At 49.1% G+C, this 24,068-nt stretch overlaps 1 protein-coding gene across 1 annotated transcript in view; it reads right to left on the reverse strand.

Annotated features, from left to right (window-relative positions):
• Positions 1-590: 590 nt before the first annotated feature.
• The window catches only part of ATXN7 (ataxin 7), an 84,580-nt gene continuing 61,102 nt past the window's right edge, over positions 591-24,068 (reverse strand). The window contains 10 exon segments of the mRNA XM_065886178.1: positions 591-700; positions 2,390-2,411; positions 2,413-2,457; positions 3,232-4,195; positions 8,559-8,680; positions 9,675-9,873; positions 11,371-11,636; positions 15,993-16,075; positions 16,552-16,811; positions 18,846-19,095. Of these exon segments, the coding sequence (XP_065742250.1) occupies positions 591-700; positions 2,390-2,411; positions 2,413-2,457; positions 3,232-4,195; positions 8,559-8,680; positions 9,675-9,873; positions 11,371-11,636; positions 15,993-16,075; positions 16,552-16,811; positions 18,846-19,095 (2,321 nt within the window).

The following is a 24,068-nucleotide window of genomic DNA, read 5'->3' on the forward strand; positions in this document are numbered from 1 at the left end:
CATCAATGGCTTTAAACCAGTTTGTACGTTAGAAACTTCTGACGGCTTCTGATCCCAAATTACTTGCAAAAGGCTGGGCAAAAACACAGGCTCTTTTGTCATGGTGCCTCTCACTGACGTCCATATACCATTCCCGGCACCTGCTATAAAAACCTAGCTGCAGACCCCCTTTCTCCAGAGGGCTGCTTGGGGTGCAGCTCTGCTCGCCCCTGGGAGGTGTCTCCAGTTAAGGTGCCTGACTGCTGGAGAGGGACCTACAGACGACAGGGTGAGGAAAGAACTAGGCAGGGAGAGGAGGGAGGGAGAAAAGTCTACAGTCACGCTCTTGCCAAGACACTCTCGCCAGCCAACCTCCTCCAAGAGTGGCTCCGTGAAATACTGCAGGTTCAACGAGACAGGAACTTCTCACAGATTGTAGCAAGTAGTCCAGACCACTCTAACACTGATAAAAGCACTTCGGTGGCTGGACTTGATCCAGTGTCCTTTACGAGTACTCACTGCTACAGACAAAGCTTCAGGGACATCCTCGTTAAAACAACAGCCCGGCAGATTTCTACCCTCGAGGCCCACAGGAGGTTGGGAAAACAGACTCAAAGGCATCGTGGAGTCCAGAGTGCTGAGTGGAGGTGTAACTTGTCGTCAAAAGTGTCCAGATTATTCCTCCCCGTGCTATTTTCAGCTGTCAGGGACGTGCCTTTGGCTTTCAAAAAAGAGGGGGTGGGGAGACAACGAAAGGTAAGTAAGCTGCTGTACACGGCCCCGCCCTGATTTCTAAACAAGGTACTCCCGAGGCCACTGCGTCTCCAACCGACTGGGCAATGCCAGGAGCAGGCAGCTCTAGAATTTGGCTTTAGCTTTCAAAAGCCTTCTGTGCCCTGGGGCACAATCCTTCTAAAAGACTGGCTTTTAGAAAACTGTCCAGAAGAGAAGCAGCCTGGGTTTCTAGCTCAGAGACAAGGCTCACATGTTTGCCTTTTGGTTCTATTTACTGATGCTGTTTCCTTGAAGGTATTCCAGGTTGTCAACTGAGACGTGAACAAGGTCAAATGGGCCACCACACAGGTGTGAAAACTCACACCCAAGGCCGCGCTGAGGCGGGGAGAGGGGACTCTGGCCTTCACAGTCCCACAGTGAGCTATTTTTAGGTCCTTGGTGGCAGAGCCCAAGAATCAACTCGGGGGCTGGGCTCACACCCAGCCCCATCTCCTAGGCTCCCCAGCAGGTCCCACTGATTCCGCTGTTGAGGGGATTCCAACCAGTTCAGTTATCTCTGCTTTAAAATCAGCTCCGTGGAGAACGGCGAGCTCAGGTCCCTACTGGTCTAAGAAGCAGCCTTCTTTACAGCATTTGGAGTCATGGGTCCCTTTGATAGTCTGAAGAAAGCTACAGGATCCCTCTTGCAGATAAATGATCACAGACGTAAAAATACGCAAGGTTCATCCATCCTCTGATCTGTAGCCATGGCCCTAGAATCTGCACAGCGTAACAGAGAGTACGCCACTGCAGAGGAAATCTTTCTCAAATACAAACTTAACACGAACTGCTTTTGAGGAAAAGAACCCAAACTTAGGCTGTTTGTCCTAGTGGGACACAGTCCCCCACCCCCACCCCCCCCAGACGGTGGAAATCAGAGGTGGCAAACTGGCAGCTCATGAGCCAAACTTCGCTGGCAAACGTGTGGGCTTCACCAGATCAAAACAAAAGGAAAAACTACAGAGCTTTAGAAAATGGTCAAATTTCTCACGCAAGTCCAGATCAGCAGTTTCTCTTTGCAACTGGTAACAAGCGTCTGGGAGCAGCCGCTCTGTGTAGACGAGACTCCCACTCCCCCAATCCCCACAGACACTGTCACTCCCTGCCGCACCCGCCCTGCCTCTTCCTCGCCTTCTGACACTGGCGGGCGGTAAGGTCCGCAGCGGCGTCTACGTGAAGACGGCGTGCTCAGTGACACTGGCGTGGGCATCCCTCCTGGGATTCATGTGCATCAGGAAACTACACCCAGAAGGGAGTTAGTAAGGGATGGATTCTTACAGTGTTTGCACTGCGTTTTTATGCTTATCGTTAAACTAGAAGGAATAACTACAAATCAAGAAGGTTTCACTTGTCCAGGAACCCCTGTTCAAAGAGACCCAAACAACACACGAAGAAGCCCATATGTATTTGTGGCTCAGAGAGAACTGAAGCAGCTGCTACCTAAATTTGTGCATAATCATTTTCCCCATACCTTTGGCACTGAGTATTAATTCACACAGATATTGGAGGGAAACGTCTATCACGTGAACAAACTTCTTGGTATTTTCTGGAAAAGTTCTAGCCTGGCATTTAAGTTCAGTTTTGAAGATGAGGAAGGGAAAAAAACAAAACAAAACAAAACAAAAAAGAGGCTCACATTTTAAAGTAGGGCTCTGGGGGTGACACCGCTGAAACTCCTGCTTGTAAGCAAGGACAGGAGGTATCCTGCTGAATGAAATAACAAGATGAGAGAGGACCTGGACAGGCGAGAAAGGAAGCTGGAGGAAGCGGCCACAGAAGGGAAGGCCAGGAGGAAACAGCAGCAGGGGGAAGAGTGGGGAAAAGACAAGGTAGCGCCCGAGAAAGCCATGGTCAGCAATGAATCCGAAGGCCAGAGAGCCCTCCTCTACAAGTGGGTCACGTTCAGATTTTTTTCAATCTGTTAACTTAAACAAGATTTTAATCTTCTGCTCTGCCCACAGTAAATGCTGTTTTCCTGCCTCCTCGGAAAACAGGGAGGAGGAAAAACAGGGAGAGAATTAGCAAGGAAATTAAAATTCTGAAATTCTTTGATGGGAAAAATATTAAACGGTCTCTTTCAAATTTAAATCATCCCTTTCTAAATCAGTCTGATTTTAGCCCAGCTTTCTTCAGAAAAACACACTGAAGGACTGCTCTCCGGGAAACACGGCCTGCCGGCCTCAAGGAGGGGTCTGCCGTCACGCACGAGACGGTGTCCGCAGCACTTGCTGCCGAAACGCACTTGTCGTGGCCTCCTCACCCAGGAGCGTCCTCCGAGTCATCACAGAGTCAGGCAGAGAGGAGCCTGTTTGACCTCCGTCCGGCCATCAACTCATCCTTTTCTTAAAAGACCCCATGAAGCCGGACATTGGCTTTTAGGCAAACCCACCAACCCGACCATACAGATCTCCAAGCTGACGAAAGATCTCAAGGGAGGGGCCACGGGCCTCCCCACGGGGCTCCCAGGCCCTGTCCTACCTGATGCAGGAGGGAGCTGTTTGCCAGTCCTGGCGGCCCCGGGCTGGGGCCCGCGTGCTTCACGTGGACGTTGTTCAGGGCCGGCAGTTTGGCCACCTTGGTGGGCCTGCCGCTGCTGCTGTTGATGCCGCTCGAGCCGGGCGAGCACTTTCTTTTCTTGCCTAGGAGCTTGTCCAGAGGAGTGTGCGGGTGGGAGCAGGCGCCGTGAGAGCTGACGGGCAGCTCGCCGGCCTGGTGCACGAAGGGGCCGAGGGAGAGTGTGGAGTCGCCGCTGTTCACCATCACGCTCATCCTCTTGATGGACTCGCCGGGGCTCCCGCCGGGGGCGCCCCGCCCGGGCTGCTCGTGCCGGCCGCTCACTGAGTTTGCTTTGCCGGCCACGCAGTTGAGGCCGATGCCGTGGGGAGAGGCTACCGCCGTGGGGTGGGGAGGCCCAGGGTGAGCCACACAGTTTTTCCTAAAAGACTCCATGGAATGAGAAGAGGAGGAGGGGGAGGGGACTACCAGCGGGGAAGTGTTTTTGCGTTTCTTTCCTGAGCCGCCGCTGCCGGCACTGCTACTCGCGTGGTGACAGTTAGTGCTGTTACCAGAAGGCTCCTTGGGCCTTAAAGACTTGCTAGATTTCAACTTCTGAGGTTTCCTGGCCATGGGGGAGGAGGGCACGCAGGACAGGCCGGAGGGCGTGCAGGGGGAGGGCGAGGAGGAGGACACCTGTCTGGACTGCATGCTGCACGCGGGATCCACGGCCCCGGAGGCGGCGGGCTGTGCGTTCAGTGTGGTTCCATGAGCTGGTACCGACTTGCTACTGGGAGAGATGCAGGAGGACGAGAGCGGGGCAGGGGAGGGAGATACGGTGGCTGCCGCCAGGCAGCTGACCCCACAGTGTGATGTCGGCACAGAGTTTGTCCGGTGAGGAACACGTGTGGAGACGGGCAATGCGGTACTGGGCACTGGCGGGATCTTCCTGCGAAACAAAAGAGGGCCTGAGCAACGTCCACCACTGCCCTTCGTGGAAACTTTCAGGAGGACACCCCCTTCACCTCTGGCACTGAACACACCCCTTGGTCACAGGGATCGCGCTGAGATGCTGGGCCACACAGAGGGTCGCTTTTCCCCTTCAAATTCTTAATGGCTTCCTGCGCTCTGAGAACAACGGCCTGTAAGGCCGTGCACCTCACCGGTGCTGCAGCCGCAGGCACGTAACCCGCACCCTCCCATCCGGCACCCCGAACTCCGTGATCCTGGCTACTGATCTTCCTTCAGCTCCGAGAACGGGTCGTGAAGCGAGACCCTGGGTATCTTCTGCCTACAGCACTCTCACCCCAACTTCCGCTCACACTCCCGTTTCAGCCCCCATCATCACTTTCTTAGGAAACCTGCCCTGACCGTCCTGACTCGCTTCGTTCCCGCACTGCCCCCTGTTCCCAGACTCTGGAAGACTCTGGCAAGTTTTAACGTGTGACCGATGATCACTGTCTAGCATCTCCGCAGACGGAGCGATCCACAGCTGATTTACCACTGTCCATCCAGCACGGTGCCTGGCACACAGAAGACGCTCAAATGCTGGGACAACTCATGAGAGAACGAGGAAAAAGGAAGGGCACAGCTAGTTAATAACAACTGCTAGGTCCCAGCTACTGGCCTGAGAGCCTGTACAAGGGAACAAAGCCCCCAAATCTCAGGGGGACTTCTGGTCACGGTGCGCTCACAGTGTATTCTGTCTATAATATTTGGGTAAAGTATGTATTCAAACAGTCAAACCAGGAAGAACCCCCCCACCCCGCCGCCCTCACCCCGGCTTTTATTTTAGCTCCGATTTTTAAAATGTGACGGCACCAAAATCTCAGAAACGCCTGTGGCATAATGAACACTGAGATGGCAAAACAGCAAACGGCCTGACTGGAAGCCAAGTGCCAAGACTGCGCGGCTCCCGGCCTGCACGGGCAGCTCTGGCTGATCCGGGAGCCGTACCAGCAGGGGCCGGGTTCCTCATCCTTCAAGTGAGAGCGCTGGCCTAGACTGCTGCCCAAGGGCTTTCCACATGCGTTTTGAGAAGGACTATAGTTATTAATAAACAGAATCAACAACTGCAAGTGTGCACCCCAGTCTTAAATCTCCCACTCAAAAGTGTGGCTCTGGCCCTAAGTTAGTGCTTCCCAACTGTGTCTGCACATCAGAATCATCTGTGGAGTTCAGGCCACACCCAGACGGGCCACACCAGAATCTCGGGGTGGGGTCCAGGCGTTAGTAAGTTCCAAATCTCTCCAGGAGACTCCAGCCAAGGTTGAGAAGCCGGCCTCTACCCCCATGCTACTCACGAAGGGTAAGCACTGACATTACCTGAGAGGCTTACTAGAGATGCTGAGTCCCTGGGCCTCACCCCAGACCTCCTTCCTCGTGGTGTGTATCTCAACAAGATCCCCAGGGCAACGGCACCTGTGAGAAGCTCTGCTCGAAACGCAGCACAGGGGCTCCGGCTCCCTGGGCGCAGTGGCTTCTCATAGCCACCAGGTGGCTTAGGAAGACGGGCCTAAGGGCCAGGCTGCTACAACCAAATCCTGTGAAAAGGAAAGGCTTCCACAGGGGCAGGGATGTGGACCTCTCTGGATGATATGACCGGTTTCTCTTAAAAAAGCTCTTTTAAGTCATTTCTTACCTTCTGCATAAAGAAGAGACAAAAAAAGAAGAGGTAGTCATATTGACCTCTGTTTGCACACATGAACTCAGAGACACAAGCAACTGATAAAACTGCTTCTGTCTGTGAGGAGTGGGTAGAAAACAGAGGAGTATGGGGGCCAGGGGGACTAAACCTTTTCACTGTACGCCTCTTTATATTCATGTTTCCTTTTTTAACCAAGTGACTTTATTACCAATCTAAAAAATTAATTAGAAAAAGGAAAACCCAAACCACAAAACCTTTGACAGTCATCCCAGCCCCTCCTTAGGGAAAGTGCAATAGTCGTCCCCAGTAACAGCACGCAAGCAGCGGACAGAGCTCACAGGAGCTTGCAAACCGCCTTTCCGGTCGTGGCCATGCTCCAGAGGAAGAGCTGGTCTACTTTCACTGCTGCCCAGAGACTCCACACACTGAAGATAACGTACTTCACTGCCAGGCTCAAATGGCACCTCCACTTATCCCGAAGTTAACCACAGTAACTCAAGGGTAAGGGGCTGAGAAGAGTGCTGCCGGGGCTCTTTGCAAAAGGGAGGACTTTCGGCTGAGCCAGTAGGATGGGACCTGGCCGACCTCAAGACTTTCCTTGAGTGCCTCAAAGATGCCACCTGAAGAAGAGCTCTCTTCTGGTTGAGAAGTGCCGAGCCACTCCCGGCCAATCTCAGGGGTGGCCTGCACCAGGCTCCCCTCACTCCCCTGTCGGCAGCATTTACTCCCTCAAGCACCTGGCCTGGCACCTCTCTTCAAGCGCCTACCTGCCCCAGGCCCGTGTGCCAGCTCATCACTGAGTGGCCCGTCTGTCTCTACCGAATTGACTTTTTCAAAACCAAAGGTCACGTTAACAGAAAGAACGGTTTCCTCCTCGATGGGAGCAAGTGACGGATAAGGCAGTGAGCCTGACAGAACAGAGAGAGACAGACAGTGGAGTCAACTTCAGGATCCTGCTTCTTCAGAGGTTCAGAGCACAAGGAAGAAAACCTCTCCAACACAAGCCATTAGGAACCGAAACTCTCTCAACCCAAACCACTGGCCATAAACCACTTACCAATGTAACGGGGATAAAAATTCTGAAGACCCTTCTAAACCCTTAGGAGTACATTAAACCCATAGTTCTGTGAGCTCAATGAGCTCTCCAGGTCCCACCAGTAAGAAGCTAAGATTTCATGCATTTTAAAGTTTTCTGATGTGAGGCCATCCCCCAAAGAATCCCAGCAAACCATGGCCCAAGTCTGTCTGTGGTTCAGAACACTGTTCCTTCAGAAAGGTTCTTACCTAGGAAGAACCAGGAAGAAACGTGAAATAAAGCAGAGCAACACTGCTGCGGGGCTGGTCTTCACCGTGAACAAGTGCAAGTCCTATCAACGAGCATGGGGGTGGTTCTCTGGATTTTGGACTACCCGAGGTCTCTGACAGCTCCCTCTGACTATATCAGGCAAGCAAAGCAGAGAGGCAAAAACAGATGTACTCGCAGAGTCCACTCAGGGAGGCACTAGTAAATGATGCCCAAATGGAGGGTTTGGGATGACTAAGTATTATCTGACAGCCCCCTTTAGCAAAGCTCAGTGCTTCCCGAAGTAGGTTCCACCAAACGCTAGTCCCCAGGATGCTCCCCTAAAAGAGGTTCCCAGGTCAAAAGAGCCTGGGAGACAGTCCGCATTACACACGATATCCTCTGCTTTGAGAGTCACGATGGACCGTGCCCATTAAAGGCTTTGAGAAGTCCTGCAGTTAACAAAAACTATTTTACTTTAGGAAAGGCTGAGCTAATAAACCTTTCAGGCCACGGAACTGTTCTTCCACTTAAAATCATGCTGGGGAAACGGCGTGCATAAGGCCACACGAGATGATCGTCTTACTTTCAACTGTAAACCAGAGCAAATGGCTCCTTTCCCTAAAGCCCTCAGCAGCTCCTCAGTGCCCTCAATCAATTTCAGTGTCACCTGACCTCTCGGATCCCCTCTTGTTCCAGGAGCGTTCTTGCTCTTTCTCAAGCCACGTTCTTTTCTGACTCAAGACCTTTGCACATACGGTTCTCCTTGCCTGGAACCCACTCCTCCCCGCCAGCCCCACGGCTGCTCTCTCTCATCCATTCATCTCAGTTCAAGGGCCCCTTAAGACAGGCTCTCCATGAATCCCTCCATCCTGTTATTTTCCCATCTCAGCTCTTAGGTGGGTGCAAACCCTGGCTCTACCTCTAACGTTCTGTGTGACCTTGCTTCTCAGTTTCATTACCTGTAAAACAGGAATAATCCAGGCCACCTGACATGGCAAGGTGTGACAACTGTACTTGCTAAGGTGCCTGGCCTACAGTAGTCTCAGTAAGCGCTACAGGTTGTTAGCGTTTCTGTTCTCTCCCTTACGACAAGCTATGAGCTCTATGTTCTGTTGACTGGCTTTCGCATTTCTCCCCGACCTAGAATGTGAGCTCTGTCCATCTGGGAGTCCCTCGGCCTGAAACCCCAGCACCGAGAACAAGACACATTTGCTCCGAGAGTGAGTGGATGAATGATGAGGGCCCTTCCTCCAGGGCTGGTCAAAGGCCATGTGCTCATCTCAGAGACCACTACCTTCCTTAAATCAGCCCCGTAAGAAACAAAGAGGACGCGGCCCTGACGCGCCAGCCGCCCACAGAGGAGGGGGGACGGGCACTCACTTCCACAGCTGCGCGTTCAGATGCTTCTCCACCATGAGGCTGAGGGCACAGCGAAGCCGGTTCCACCTGGAGTCAAACACGTAATAGCCTCTTCCAATCTGCCGGCTCCCGAATGTGCAAAACTGCAAGAGAGAGAGCACACGCTCGGACTCGCTAACTCCGAGGGCGTGCGGCCCGGGAAGAAGAGGCCAGGATGGACGGCGCTTACTGAGGACCGAGGGCTGTGAAGCAAGCACGCGTGTGACAACGCCTGGCCCCGAGTGTCATGGAAGAGAACGGAAAGAGCAGGAGACGCGCCCGACCGAGTGCGTGCCGCCTCGGGGCGCCCTGCTCTGAGCTACACTGGCGCCTTGACCCCCCCCACACGGACCGGGGGCATGCCTGGGTCCCCGCCGCACCCCCCCCACACGGACCGGGGGCATGCCTGGGTCCCCGCCGCACCCCCCCCACACGGACCGGGGGCATGCCTGGGTCCCCGCCGCACCCCCCCCCCACACAGACCGGGGGGCATGCCTGGGTCCCCGCCGCACCCCCCCCACACGGACCGGGGGCATGCCTGGGTCCCCGCCGCACCCCCCCCACACGGACCGGGGGCATGCCTGGGTCCCCGCCGCACCCCCCCACACGGACCGGGGGCATGCCTGGGTCCCCGCCGCACCCCCCCCCCCACGGACCGGGGGCATGCCTGGGTCCCCGCCGCACCCCCCCCCACACGGACCGGGGGCATGCCTGGGTCCCCGCCGCACCCCCCCCACACGGACCGGGGGCATGCCTGGGTCCCTGCCGCACCCACCCCACACGGACCGGGGGCATGCCTGGGTCCCCGCCGCACCCCCCCCCACACGGACCGGGGGCATGCCTGGGTCCCCGCCGCACCCCCCCACACGGACCGGGGGCATGCCTGGGTCCCCGCCGCACCCCCCCCACACGGACCGGGGGGCATGCCTGGGTCCCCGCCGCACCCCCCCCACACGGACCGGGGGGCATGCCTGGGTCCCCGCCGCACCCCCCCCCACACGGACCGGGGGCATGCCTGGGTCCCCGCCGCACCCCCCCTGCAGTGCCCCGTCCCTGCGGCGTGGGGAGGGTTGGCGCGGGGGCGGATGTGGAACTTACAGATGCTGGCTGAGGATGATGACCTGAATAATGACAGTCCAGTTTTTCAACAGACTCTTCTTTGTCATCGCCTTCTCCCTCCTCACTGGATAACCGAGAAGCTGGCTCAGTGGCAGGCATGGGAGGGTGTGGAGATTCATGGACTGGAGAAGGGTCAATGGGGGCACTCCCACCTTGCTGAGCAGGGCAGCCTGGAGGCCTTGGTGAGTAGAAAGTGCAGCACTGATCAGATCACATCACATGTCTGGGAATCAGCTGCCTTAACTCAGATACAACAATGTCTCCAAAACCATCAGGGGAGGTCTGGGCTCCACCACTAGCACTAGGGACACAGATGCTGATCCGGTGGGCCTGGGAGTGAAGGGTCCTCTCTCCCGAACCGCGCGATGTCAAATGCAGCTGTCTGCCCAGTCTAACCAAAGTAACTTATCACCACTTCTCTATTCCACAGCCACCTGGTCCGCCTCCTATTCTCCCCAAAGAAGGCGAAATACAGGTGGAGTTTAAGAGAATTCTTTCTTTGATTCCTCTTCAAATTTCACCTGGAACTGGGTTACTAAGGCAATCAATGAGGTAATTGGTAATGTGCTCGAAAATAACCTAAGAGGGACAGGAGGTGATAAAAGAAGGTAGCTTTACCATTTTATGTGGGTAATCTAGAGTGTGTAACTCAAGGACAGCAGTGTGCTTTTCCAACACACATAAAGGCCCGGTGTTTCTAGACTTAAGCCTATTTCTTAATAGATGGAAAAACTTTAATGAAATTGGCCAAAGAAAGGACTTGCAAAGGAATCGACAGCCTGGGCCTGGCCATATTCTCGGGCACCTCCTCCGATCACTCCTCCAACCGTGTTGTTCGGAAACCAGGGGGCCCACGTGGGGACAGGCTCACGGGCACTCTCAGGTTCCCAAGACGGAGGCACTTCCACCCCTCATGTGACCATTTCAAGAATCAGACACGTGAGGATAAAAGGTTAATTAAGCAAGAGCGCCCAAGGGTTGGCACATTCCTAAGCACAAGCCCTCGGCCCAGACTCAAAACCCTCGTTCTCTATGCCTTTCTTTTTCCCTTCTTTCTGGAAAGTGGGTACAAAGTCCTTTACTTCAACTGGGTTAAATATACAAGCACGCACACACATATATCCAGCCCACCATCACTGTCTCCAAGGGATGTGCCTAAGTTCTGACCTGCTGCTCACTACACAGCTCAAATGACTCCTACACGCTCAGGCCAGAGTCCCAAATGAATGAAAGAAAAAACACGCTGTAAATGGATGCTGTAAAGACGCAGGCTGAATGCCTACCCCCAGCAAGAATCCCAACTGCTGTGTTTTGCAAGAAGCGAGACAAATGAATGGAAAATGGCTGCCAAAGCCACGTGAAATGTTCCCACCACTAACGTGCGGGCAGGACCCGGGCCGCAGCCCTACTCAGCAGGGTCAGGAGACACCGAACGCCGAGCAAGGGCAGAACAGATAATTCTAGCTTTACTCTGCTGCTTGCATTTGGCCACAAACAGCCCTGGTTGAAACTCAGTGATGAACGTTTGTTTTTCTTAAAGTAAAACCCCATTAGAGAAACATCTCTTCTCGCAGCGAGCCTGATGTCTGTCCTCGACATCACGATACACCGGAGCTCTACAGTCTGCACGTCTGTTCTCTGAAAGAGGGAGAGAGAGCTGTTGGACGGGGCTTACCTTGGAAGACTGGGGGTGTGAGGTTTAGGTTTACTAGCTACAAAAGGCTTTGATTCGGAAGGAATCACTCCGTGAGAGTTTTGGTGTGGCTCCTGTGAAGTTCTAGGAGGAGTGGGATGCGGGTCCCTGAGAGGCTGCGTTGGTTGCTGAGAGTCCGGATGGCGAATCGATTCCTTTTCCCTGGTTTTGTTTTTGTGCTCGGCTAACAACACATCGAATCGTTTTCTTCTACCCTGGACAGCCCTCCGCTGGGTTAAGGAATGTGTCTACAGACCAAAAACAACAACAACAAAAACAAACAACCAGAAATGGAGGAATCGCAGTAATCATTTTTTCTGCCATACATCGAAAAATACCAATGCCAATAAAAAAGCAATTTGGAGCATTAGCTGAATCAAAGGCTGCTCAGCATCTGATAGGCTAAAAATCTTGAGTATGATTTTTTTTTTTCCCTAATAGTTAGAAGCAGATATTCCAGCCTCCAAATGTATAAGAACCTGGTGATATTATTTCCACCAGAAGAAAGAAGAAATGTTAAATAACCATGCCACCAGGTATGTAACTGAGGGGCAAACAGTAGATACAAACAGGTAACAGGTCCTCGTGTTTTGTGTGACAGGAACCATTCATTGATCGGAGCTGTTACCAACTCCGCTAGAAAAGCCCCCTTTGGGCCATTTAGAGTTTTGAATGTTAACAGGGGAGAAGCACTTATTCCATAAAATACGTATCACAAAGTCTTCTTTCACTAACTGCCAGAGAGTAAAAATTAAACACAACTGTTTCTTTCTTCCTGTGACAATGCCATACAGAGAGAAAGGGGCTCACAGCATCCTGGAGACAGGCCGAGGGAGTCCTGGGCGGATTAAAGAGTAGGAGGCCAAAAGAAGACAGGCTGTGCACAGGAGAAGACGCAAACCAGCATCTGAGTCCCTATCGAAAGACACTCCCTATGGGAATCAAGAAAACGGGATAGGATTTTTGGATCCAGAGACAATGTCTAACCTCAGAATTTAAAAATGGTCACATTCTTTTTACTGGAGTATAACTGCTTTACAATGTTGTGTTAGTTTCTGCTGTACAATGAAGTGAATCAGCTACATGTACACCTAGATCCCCTCCCTCTTGGGCCTCCCCAAAACGGTCATTGTTGAGAAATGTGAAATTACTTGAGAAGAATGGTCCAGTAAACCTGACCACTCCATACTGCTTAGGGCCTCCGTCTGTAAGGAAAAAAATGCAAGGAGCCGCTAACCACAGCAGCGCCAAATCACACCTCCCAAATATGCGTTCATCTACATAAATCCTTCCCTCTTCTATGTTACAACAATACTACAAATGATACTTTCTGTGTGTTCATTATACACACATTATACAAATGTATTGCTCTACAGGCTTACATTGTCGCTACAATTTAAGGGATTTTAAGGGGAGTTAGGCTTCTAATTCTCTTTTGCGGTTCAATAACATAACCTACATCCGTACCACATACACTGCAAACTATGTTCGCCCAAAATCTAACCTGGCACAGATAGTTAGGAAACTGTGTTGAGGTTCTTTTTAAGATTTTACTTGGTTTTCTTTAATATGTAATATATCCACAAGAAAGTAACCCTAAATGAAGACAAGGACCTTTGTTTTGTTCAGTGCTGTACCAACACCTAGTACAGCACCTGGCACGCCATAAACGCTTCAAACAAAAACCAGATAAAAATAATGGCCCCCCAATACATGTTGAATGAACAAACGAATATACAACGTCACCGGGGTTCCACCTGCCTGTCTCTCCAGACAGATGACACAGAAGCCTCTCCTCACCTTTGCGTGTCCCCTGGTGCTTAGAAGACGCGGAAAGACCAAGTGAAGAAAGTAGGCAGAGACGATCAGTATTTTCCCAGCTTGGTTTGAAGAGTACATAGCATTTGCCCTGAGCTCTGAAGAATCTTCCAGCCGCAACCCTGATGCCCCCTCCTCCCCATCAGAACTCTGTGGGGGGCTGCCCAAGGCGCGCAGGATAAAGAGCAGCTGTATGAGGCCCGGGGCCCCCGCTCACTAACACCCCTGCCCCCTGCTCCTCTGGCACCAGGTGCCGCCTCCCCCTCCTGGCTGCCTTTCACACCCTAAGCTGTTTGTCCTGCCCCGTCCCAGAGCCTTCACAAAAGGCTGTCTCCTCTGCCTCTCCCACCCCTTTCTGCCCAGACAAATCATATGGATTTCAGCCCAGTATTCCCACAGCAAAGGAGCCTTCCCTGACTCAGTTCCCCTAGTGAAGGCTGTCATTACACAGGCCTCTCTTTTTTTTTATTACCCCTCAGTGGTAACTTTTACAGTTACTTGAGTCATTACCAAGTTAATCTTCATCTCTTCCATTAGACTGTAAGCCCCAAAAGGGCAGGAGCCACGCCTTGATTTTGTTCAAGCCTGTATCCTCTGAGGCCCAGAAGGAGGTCTGTGCCCGCAGACGTGTGCAGTAAATGCTCCTACCCTGAGAGGAACCCACATGGAAGGCACAGAGGACACAGAACAGAACACTGGACAGATGAGGAAGTGAGGAGGGGACAGTGAGGGTGGCAGGCAGACGACAGAGGGACAGGAGTGGGCAGCAGCAGATGTCCTGACAGCTAAGAGAACGGACAACGTCCTCAGTCTAAGACAGGAGAGATCTGGGCAGCAGCGTGGGGGACATTCAGCTGGGTCCTTTGACACGCAAGACCCGCTGCTTGCATGTCAAGCATTCCGGTGTGTTTACTGGCCCACCGCTGAATGGATTCGGGCCGCAACGGAGGCAAGGAGAGGGAGAAGCACTGACAAACAGAACACGGGAAGAAAGTAAGGGTGTTCTGTGCAAGTGCAGGCCAGCCACAATGCTGCACGTTCTGCCAGCTCTATGCCGAACTCACGGCATGCCTGGATGGAGATGCATACTAATGCGAAGACAGGCTTAGCACCCTGCTACAGATGGCAATGACACCCTTAACAGGACACATGGAGAGCATACACGACCTGAAAAGGAAGAAGCGAGAAAAATGCAGGATCGACACAAAGCCAATGAAGGTTCAGGAAGAAGGCTGGTCAAATTCCTTGCGGATTCGGAGTTGATAAAGCTTTTGGTTCACCAGCATGCCTCACAGACGATTAAAAAAGAGCACCCTGGGTAAAGCAAGCATCCTTCGTTGACCACAGGTATCACAATACTGAGAAATCTATGTTTCTGAGAGCCAGGTAGGCAGGAAGAGAGCAGAGAGGGGTTGGCAGTGTGACATGGCGTGGAGCAGGGCTGAGGCACACACTCACAAGTTCCCTCAGGGGCAGCTGAACAGGACATGATTCTACAGAGCTCAATTGGCTACCGTCAAACAACACACCACTCAATGTGTTCAGTTAATATTATATAAAACAAAGCAATCTGTCCTGAGGAGTTTTTAACCTAGAGATTCAATGGTGCAATTGGAGTGGGGATGACCATCTACCTCTGAAATAAAATGCAAAATTCAGAATACATATGTGTGTATATGTCTTCCTCTGGGAAGAGAATCCGTAATTCTTTAAAAATTAGGTATTTAAAGGTGCTTTTGACCAACCTAGTTCCTCACAAGATTCAGTACCATTGTTGCAAGATAAAATCCACACGCTAAAATTAAATTAGAAATTGAAATTAAAATAAGAACTACCGAGAAATAACATTTCCCGTTTCTGAAGATTTTAACATTCCTCTACTGTTTAGGGCTGGAGTGGAGTCTGGATTTCTTTATTCAAACATAATCTTTGGTAAAACTTAAAATAATACATCAAAAATTTTATTAATTTTTAGAGAACGACACTAATTTTTATAATTTTTAACCTCCTCCTCCTCCAAACAAGTGTTTTAAAATTACTTCAAGGCAATGATTCTTAATACTTTTTGAACCCTTCTGCACGGTGGTTGGGGACATAAGCATATATGCTCATTTATGAAGGGGGTCTACTGAAGCCAGAGGCCACCCCCATGTCAACCCTTATTTTATAGCAAACATACCGCCTTCTCACTAGCATACTGGCATTTCAAAGGAAAACTCAGGATAGAAAGGGGGAATCTTTACATTTTCTTGGGATTTACATATACATTGAATTATGTGGTACCTAGTATTTTTTTTAGAACTAAAAAAATAAAGCTATCTCAAAGTCACAGATATTTTTAAAGTAGCTGTAAAACTGAAGAACCAGAGATAACACAAACATTTTAAGAATATTCACATATATGCAAAGGAAATGTCTGGACTCATTCCAAGTCAGTACAATTTAAACCACAGTAAAGGGGAGCCTCTCAAATTAAATGTCTATGAGGAAATATTAAAAGGCTTTGAAAATAACAGATTGATTAGGGAAAAAACACCATTCCCCTGCATACAGTAAGGCTCACTGAAGGCAAAACCCCTCTTAAGATAGCAGTTTATAACAACAGGCTCCACGTTTTCTGAACTTGAGGCGTTCTTCATCAAAACGGAGTCATTCCCTCACTTAAAAATTCAGAACAATCCTCAGAGCAGATGCCCTGTGAGTGAGAGACGCTTGGGGCGCTGTGCTGTGCAGCCCAGGTCCCCAAGCTTCCTGGAGCATCGGGCTCTGCCCAGGAGCCCCCCTACCTTGCATGTCAAAGATCGGGTGCAGGGCTTCTTGGTGTCGAGATCGATGACCCCACAGTGGATGTCAGGATCAAACTCCCTTTCTGTCAAAAGCACACAGACATTACAATGTCAAACGCTGCTTCATTTATTTTGAAAATAAGAAAATAGGAGAAATCTGAGATTCTCCTATCTCAGACCAATTGTAACTTGAAGCAAATCTACCACATTATCAATAAATATAAAATACACAACGTACGAGCGCCACAAAAAAGCCATGACACCTCTAAGAGAGTGGGGACTTTCGCCACCAGATGACAGGAAAGAGACTGTTTAAGCCAGCATTACTCATTACTCCATTTAGGAAGACACCACTAGAAAGCTACTTTTACGTCACCTACCCACACGCGTGCACTTTAAAACCAAGAATGAAGAGCTCAAAGACACTACTTAAGGAACTTCATCCTTAAGCTGAAGTTGGCCAGTTTTAAAAAAAGGACTTACAGAAAACGGTTGATTTGCTCTCCCAGGAATGCCCAATTAATAAAGAAAGGAATACTGAGAGAAAATGTGAAGTTACCTGATAATCTCTTATTTAAAAATTTCCTGTTATTGGAGTTATCTTCTGACTTCTTTTCCAGCGTAGGCGGTGCAGGAAGCCCTTTGCCATTCAGAATCTGTCCAGGCGAAGGCAAGGTTGGCTTTGGTATTGAGGGGCAGTTAAGGCCAGGCTTGACTGAGGAACTCACAGCAGCAGGACAGGCTGGCCCTACCGCAGATTTCAGTAGTGTGCCATCCATCTTCGGAGGAATCTTTTCCACTTTGACAGAGGGCGTCATGCTGTCGTAGGGGGAAGTGAGAACACCAGCACCTGAGTGCCCCAGCAGCCCAGGGTGACTGGTGAGCCAGAGGGACGAGGGCAGAGCCTGGGTCTACCTGTGCACTGCGCAGAGCTAGGCTCCCAAAGGTACATTACGAAAATTTGTTAGGGCTACGCAGAAAACTCAGTAAGACTTTTACTCCGTCCGTAAGCCCTTCTGGAGAGGCAGAAAGCTCCAGAGGAACCATCAAATTTACCTGGTCTATCGTCATTCCCGTTACCCAATGTAATTCCTGCAAGAAGCAAAATATGAAAAGGTCTAAAAGGACCAAAGACTACTGCAGGACCTTTAGAGGATATCATTTGAGAGCTGTCATTTTTAAGAAATGATCCATCAAAATAAAGTAAAATGAGTGAGCAGAGAAAAGAACAACTGAAATTAGAGAACATTTCCAAGAAATGTCACTAAGGACTTGGAAGAACTCAAATGTGCCTAACAATGTATCTCCAAGAAGAGGCTCTCTGCCTCTGTCAATGAGGAAGACCAATGTTTAATTAGGATACGATGTGTCAGTGAAGTGGTAATTCTCCAGTCCCTGAAAAAGGTTTCTCTATAGGAGCCTGGAATCTTAGTGCCTGACACTCAGCTGGTGAGCGCTGAATACCTGTATCGCTAACCAAGAACTGACTTTTTTCTGGAATCTTACTGATACTGTCATTTGGGTGGCAAATGTTGGTACGAAGCTAACAGTTAGCCTGGTCCCCGTCTAAAGCCCAGCTACAAATAAAGAAGATTTGGACTGATGAGGTTTTATACACTTTGCCCAGTGGCGTCAGTGCTCGAACAGCTGGTAAGCGGGCGAATGGCTTACACACTGTACTGGCATTTTCTTTGGCTCTCTGACAGCTCCAGGAATGAAAGCCAAGCTTCCTGTACTTGCACTTCTGACAGATGAGCAGAGGCTGAGGGCTTAACAACCAGGACAAATAGCACCGAACAGCTGTACCTGGAACAGCCCGAGAGCAGCAGAGACACTGCAAGATGCCACCGCCTCTCCCAGCTGGCAAGGTCCGTGCGCAAGAGCAGGTGCTGGCCGTTGCCCGAAGATTAACCAGGTTATCAGACCTTGGGACTGCGATGTGTGGCATACCCTCCGAAAGGGAGGCAGGCCAGGGAAAAGCCACCTGCCACCAAGGCCGAAGCATGCCGTGATGGGGCAAGATGTATTTCCACAGGAGTGCACGGCTGCTCCCTCATGTCACCCACAAAGAGCCTGCCAGCCTACAGGCCCACCAGGGAAGCTCGTCAAGGCCTTGCCTGGTGGTGTGAACTTCTTCCAGTCTCCCCTCATCAGGGCTTGGATGTGAACCCAAGACTGGGGGTGGGAGGAAGCACTGCTCCCCTATTTGCTGTGCAGGCCCCAGAAAATCCTAGAACAGCTTCTGGGGATCTCTTCACCTTTTTATTTCTACTGTCATCCTCAGCGGCGGCACCAGCATCCGTTCCTTTAAGGTCTCCTGTGGGCCGGACACTAGCCAGGTGCTTGAGTCTAATACATGAATCCTACCACCCCCACTAAGCCTGCACAGGGGCCGTTATCTCAGACTCTGAGATAAACAGGGCCTTGGCCAGGCCCCTCAGCTAGGAAATGATAGAGGCGGGATTTGAACCCCAGGCCTGTTTGACCTGAGGGGCCCGTGGCTGAAGTTCTTCAATCTTATCACCCTTCCCCCTCTCCTTACCCAGAAAATGGAGATAACAGCAATACCTATTTCAAAGGGTTGTTGTGATAAGTAAATGAGAATACGCTTAGCTAAATTTCAATAGCTGGCACACAAGAAAGGATCAATAGATAAGTATTATTATTGCTATTATGACTCTATAAAGTCTCCCAAGGTATAATAGGGAAACAAAAAGAAACAACAACATATATTTGAATTTTCCCCAAAGTGGGCTCTCTTTCACATTATCCAAGTACGCTCTCAGATGCTACTTGTGTACACAGTTCCACTTCTGGCAGGTGAGCTTTAAGAACCCTCTGGGCCATACTCACATTCTACCATGGGGGACTCTATTTTGCTGAATGGGATGCATTGGCCTGTTCCCCCTGAGCTGCAGTTTCTCTTTGGGCGATTTCAACAACTTGGAACTTAACGAGGATGCACTTAGAACACCTCCACTGGAAGAACGGCTGCTTCCACTTCCACTGCCTCCTTTGCTTTTGGACAGAGAAGGGAAGAAGGAAAATACTGAAGTGGGAGGAACGGCCAAAGAAGGCTTGCTGGATGAGCTATGTCTTCTTTCTGAAAAGGAACACAAAAGGGGCGGGGGGTGGGGGGGAAAGACACTGTTTCAGGCAAGTCTCCAACGGAACCCTGCGGGAGTCCCTGGAAATCAACACATTTAGGTTCAAATACGTGTCACTAAGTGAAAATATATTAAACTCAGCAGCTTTCAGAAATGGCTTATCTAGACCCCACAGACTTATTCTGGATTCTAGGAACTGGTCCTTCTGCTTAGGAAACGTCTCGGCATGAAGAGGTTTATCATACATAGACAACCATTAGGAAACAGACATTCTAACCCTGAGAAGAGTGGGTTTTGCATTTTAGAAATGAACCTCACTGCAACTTGTAGTCAGAGAGGAGGAAAGTATTCATTCGTCTGCAGAGCTCTGCTAATTGACACTGCACGGAATTCTTTCTTCCTTTCTAGCATAGTACCTCTCCAATTTTCAAAACAGCAAAATGTTAAGAAACAAGTTGTACCTTAATTTTTTTTTTTGTCACTACCCACCAGTATATGACACCAAATAAGAATGTTTCTAGGGTTATCTTATCATTCCCTAAGAATCTGTGCTGAAATTTTCCAGTGAATCACTTCACTCCCCACTCCCAACGCCCCCCCCCCTTTTAAATAATCTCACTTGACTACAGATGGCACAGCTCTTGTTCACACCATAGGATGCCAAAGGCGCAAGACAAAAATACCACAAATAGCTAAGCCTGCTTTTTATACCAGGAAGTAATTCATGGTTAAGTAAGGACTACTCAGGCTTAACTGAAAGTAAGTCTATCCACTAGAGAATCAGGTTTTCTCAGAGTAAGGCAACCCACACTAAATAAATCGAGAGCTGTTGAAGAATGTTACCATCGGAAACAAGTAAATTACTTAGTAACTTTATCTACTTAAGTACCTCAAGCTGGTAGCTTCAGTAGTTGCCTTTAGTTGAACTTGTAATTTAAAATACGTTTGCTTTACTCATAAGTTTTAAAATGTATGTGATCCAACATTTATTTATCACAATACGGAAGCTATGTGAGTATTTTTTAAATTAAGCACATTAGAATCAATTTGACTACAACCATCATGTAAAGGATTTATTTCCAAAGGTCCTTTTAAATCAGTCCTGAGACTCTCTGTGAAGCTGTGCTGACTTATTCCCAGAAGGGCAAATAGCTCAATGACGCTGTATGAGGTACTAAAGAGCCTGCTCTACACCTGGGCAAAATCATTATGCTATCTACAGGCAGAATTCAAATTCTCCAACTAGACCACACAAAGGCTACAAGCAGGTTAGGAAGGCTAAACTGATAGTAATTTATAAGTGCCTGCTGCTTTTTTCCGCCCCAGATATGAAAGTAGTGTGTACGGGAGGGAAAGTTAAAATAACAAGTTTAATAATTTTCCAAATTTGGCACCTGAGGTTTTCTTTAAAAAAAAAAAAATTAGTTTCCTTCTCTTCCGTGATCCCAAAACACTCTGAATATACTTTCAAGCATCAGCACTTGTCAGCCAGGACTGTAAAAATCTGTCTCCCGTTCTGCCGACTCCCTTGGATGGTGGAGCTTCCTGTCTCGGTCATCTGCCCCTGGCAGCGTGGCAGCACAGAGCAGGCCTTCAATTAACATTTGCCCGATTGGTACGGCTCTTCTTATGAAGACAGTGATTTTCAAATGGTCCTAGACCAGTGGTTCTCAACCTTGGCTACACATCGGCATAATCTAATGAGCTTAAAAAATACTGATGGGGCTTCCCTGGTGGCGCAGTGGTTGAGAGTCCGCCTGCCGATGCAGGGGACACGGGTTCGTGCCCCGGTCCGGGAAGATCCCACGTGCCGCGGGGCGGCTGGGCCCGTGAGCCATGGCCGCTGAGCCTGCGCGTCCGGAGCCTGTGCTCCGCGGCGGGAGAGGCCACAGCAGTGAGAGGCCTGCGTACCGCAAAAAAAAAAAAAAAAAAAAAAAAAATACTGATGCCTCAGTCCCACCTTCAAAGATTCTGATTCTGATTTTTCTGTGGCCTGGGCATCCAGACTTTTACAAGCTCTTCTGTGTGATTCCACTGCGCAGTCAATGGTGAGAGCCTACCCTAGACGAGGCTAATGCCTCAAGAACCATTAACCACAGCTGAGTAAATTACCATCTCTATGGCACTGAGAACACTGCCAGGCACGTGGCACTACATACCAGGGTTTGTTAAATGAAGCTCACCGCTACTACTTGTCCCCAACTAGTGTCTTCCAAACTTCCCTCAACTGCAAACTATTTTCATCATTCTTACCAACGACACATAAAATACTATTTTTTACTCAACACGTTTATTCAAATTATCAACTCTACTGTTCCTTCCTCCTCCTTAATCTAATACTCACCAGTCTTTCACGGGGACAGCATTGGTATTTTGGACACAACAATCCTTGTACAGGATTTCAGGGTGGTTAGAATTCCTGTCCCCCAGCCCTTAATCACCAGTAAGTAGTGCCCCTCTATCAGGGGCAACCTGAAACTACCCCCAATCTGTTTTCAGATGGCCCAACTTTGTGAAGCAGGGTACCACTCTCAGTGTTTTCCCGAACTCTTGTTTTCCAAAACAATAGCATCTATAAAACAACAGGTTTCAAAAGTGTGTAATATATATCTCTGATATACATTAAAATTATTAAATATTTAAATTAAAATGTTCAGCCACAAAAATCACCCCCAGTGGCAGTGTACTAAAGGAATAATTACCATGTCTGTGGTACAAAGAGGGGGAAAAATTCCAACCAAAACTTTGACTTCTAGGAAATACAGTCTTCTTACTATTTGGGGGGGTATCAGAATTCTCAAGCAGGTGTCTCAGAGTAAAAGTGATATATTTTCTCTGATATCAAATGATGTAAAGAAAATTCTCAATCAAATTAAACATAGTTCACTGTAATGCTTCTTTTGAAAACGTAAACTTATTCCGAAGTCACTGATCTACTAAGGAACAATCTGAGCAAAAATAATTTTTGTATGTCCTTCTGCAAGATTTCATCTGCAAGAAGCACTAGGTAAATGCAGAAAGCCACACCTGGCTAAACTGAGCCACGTGGGAATAAAAGCTCACACCCTCAGCCTGCCCAGCCACCCCCACCCCGCCCCCAAACATCCACCATCCACCTCAGTTCACCATGGACCTTAGGAGCCACACCATCCACACAGCTGGTGCTACACCTTTTCCTCGACATCAGATAATCTCCCTTCCACCACTTCACAATAGCTTACAAACTGAAACCCTTCCGACACCTACCTGCAAAAGCACATGTCAGGTTGTTTTCAAGGAAAACTGTCATGTTAGAATGAATATTTATGTATTTTTCAAACCATTTAATACACATAAAACTGTGCTACCATTCTTGTTAGGTTCCTATCTTTTTCTGGGTGTCACTGATGAAGTTTTGAGTGTTGTGCCCATTATCCCATTTTTCTAATGAGTCTCCTATGGTTTTTATTACGTCATTTTGCATAATGCAGTAATTTCTTAGGAACGTGTGCTGTCTTATGGCAGAACTGGCTGCAACTTCCAGTCTGCCCTTTTCAATTTTTTCTTTTTTTTTTTAGCTGCACCGAGTGGCATGTGGGATCTTAGTTCCCTGACCAAGGATTGAACCAGAGCCCCCTGAAGTGCAACCGCGGAGTCCTAACCACTGGGCCACCAGGGAAGTCCCTGTCCTTTCAATTTTCTATCCCCATCATAGTCCACTTTCCCTGTTTTCTTCTGTTAATGCTTTTTTTTTTTTTCCTGAGTTGTCTATTAACTCTTTGATATGGGATTTTGCATTAGAAAATCAAGAGTGAAAGCTTTCTAACATTAAAGGTCAGCTGATATATCAATAACATTTCAGAAAAGTTGTACTTTCTACTACAACAATAAAAGCTATTTAAAAACTAAGAATGGCAATCCATCATGTGAACTTCTTTCATTCACTAGAACTTGAAACAGACTGCGTGCGTGCGTGCGTGTGTGTGTGTGTAACTGTGATTTTGGCTGAAAAGTGCCAGCTCAAATCCTTGTCATGCTGCTGAATTAAGTTGTTCCTTCACATCATGGTCTGGTAACTCATTCTCTGGAAAGGGTGGCATTTGGCTTTCCCTTCACGAGAAAGCAAAGAAGAAAACACAAATTAAATTATAGTTGAGTTGGACTCTCCCCAACCTTTCACACTGGGCCCCTATTTTTCTTAAGATTTTAAACTGGGCTTCCAGTTTTAAAAAAGTGTTTGTTTCCAGATCAAAAGGGAAACGGGCAAGTTATGGGTAGGGTTAGGGACCTTATATTAAGTGGACAAACTGGTGGCCAGATGCTAAGCATAACTGAAGTGTGGTTTGGTGAGGAGTCCAAGTTGAGTTTTCAAAGCACTCCTCTCTCCAGGGTCTGGCACCAGCCCAGAGAAAGCACACTCTGTCCCTGAATGAGCAGGGCACTGTGAATGGCTCCAGCAAGCAGGAGAGACAGGCAGACCAACAGACCGACAAACACAGATACAGTGAAAAGACAGAGCAGAGACAGAAGGACAGACACGGGTGAGTGTGTGATGTATGTGTGGCAGTGCTGGGGTTGGGGGCGGGGGGGGGGGGGACCACAGAGACAGATCTGGAAACAGAGACAGGGAGAAAGAGACAGAGCAAGAGATGGATGCATCGGGCTTTCTTCCCTTGTGGCTTGAGCACGTGATACCACTGCAGGCAAGGGTAGGATTCCGAGGTGGCCAGGGGAGAGGACAGCTTTCGGTCTTCCAAAATAGAAAGCAACCAAGAACACTGGGCTTATAATTGTGGATTCACGCTGAGGCTTAAAAATATATATATGTAAGTGTTGACACCTAGGTACAAACCAAAAAGGAGTTCAAAGCAAATAATTAGATCTTTTAAAGGCATATACATTGCTTTGAAATAAAAAACTAAAGATAACTTATAATGTGTAAGTGTCAAAGTTAGGACACAAACCTAAAATGCGTCAAAAGCACACTGTC

The sequence above is a fragment of the Phocoena phocoena genome, chromosome 10 (genome assembly GCF_963924675.1).
Source record: "Phocoena phocoena chromosome 10, mPhoPho1.1, whole genome shotgun sequence".
NCBI classification, from domain to species: domain Eukaryota; kingdom Metazoa; phylum Chordata; class Mammalia; order Artiodactyla; family Phocoenidae; genus Phocoena; species Phocoena phocoena.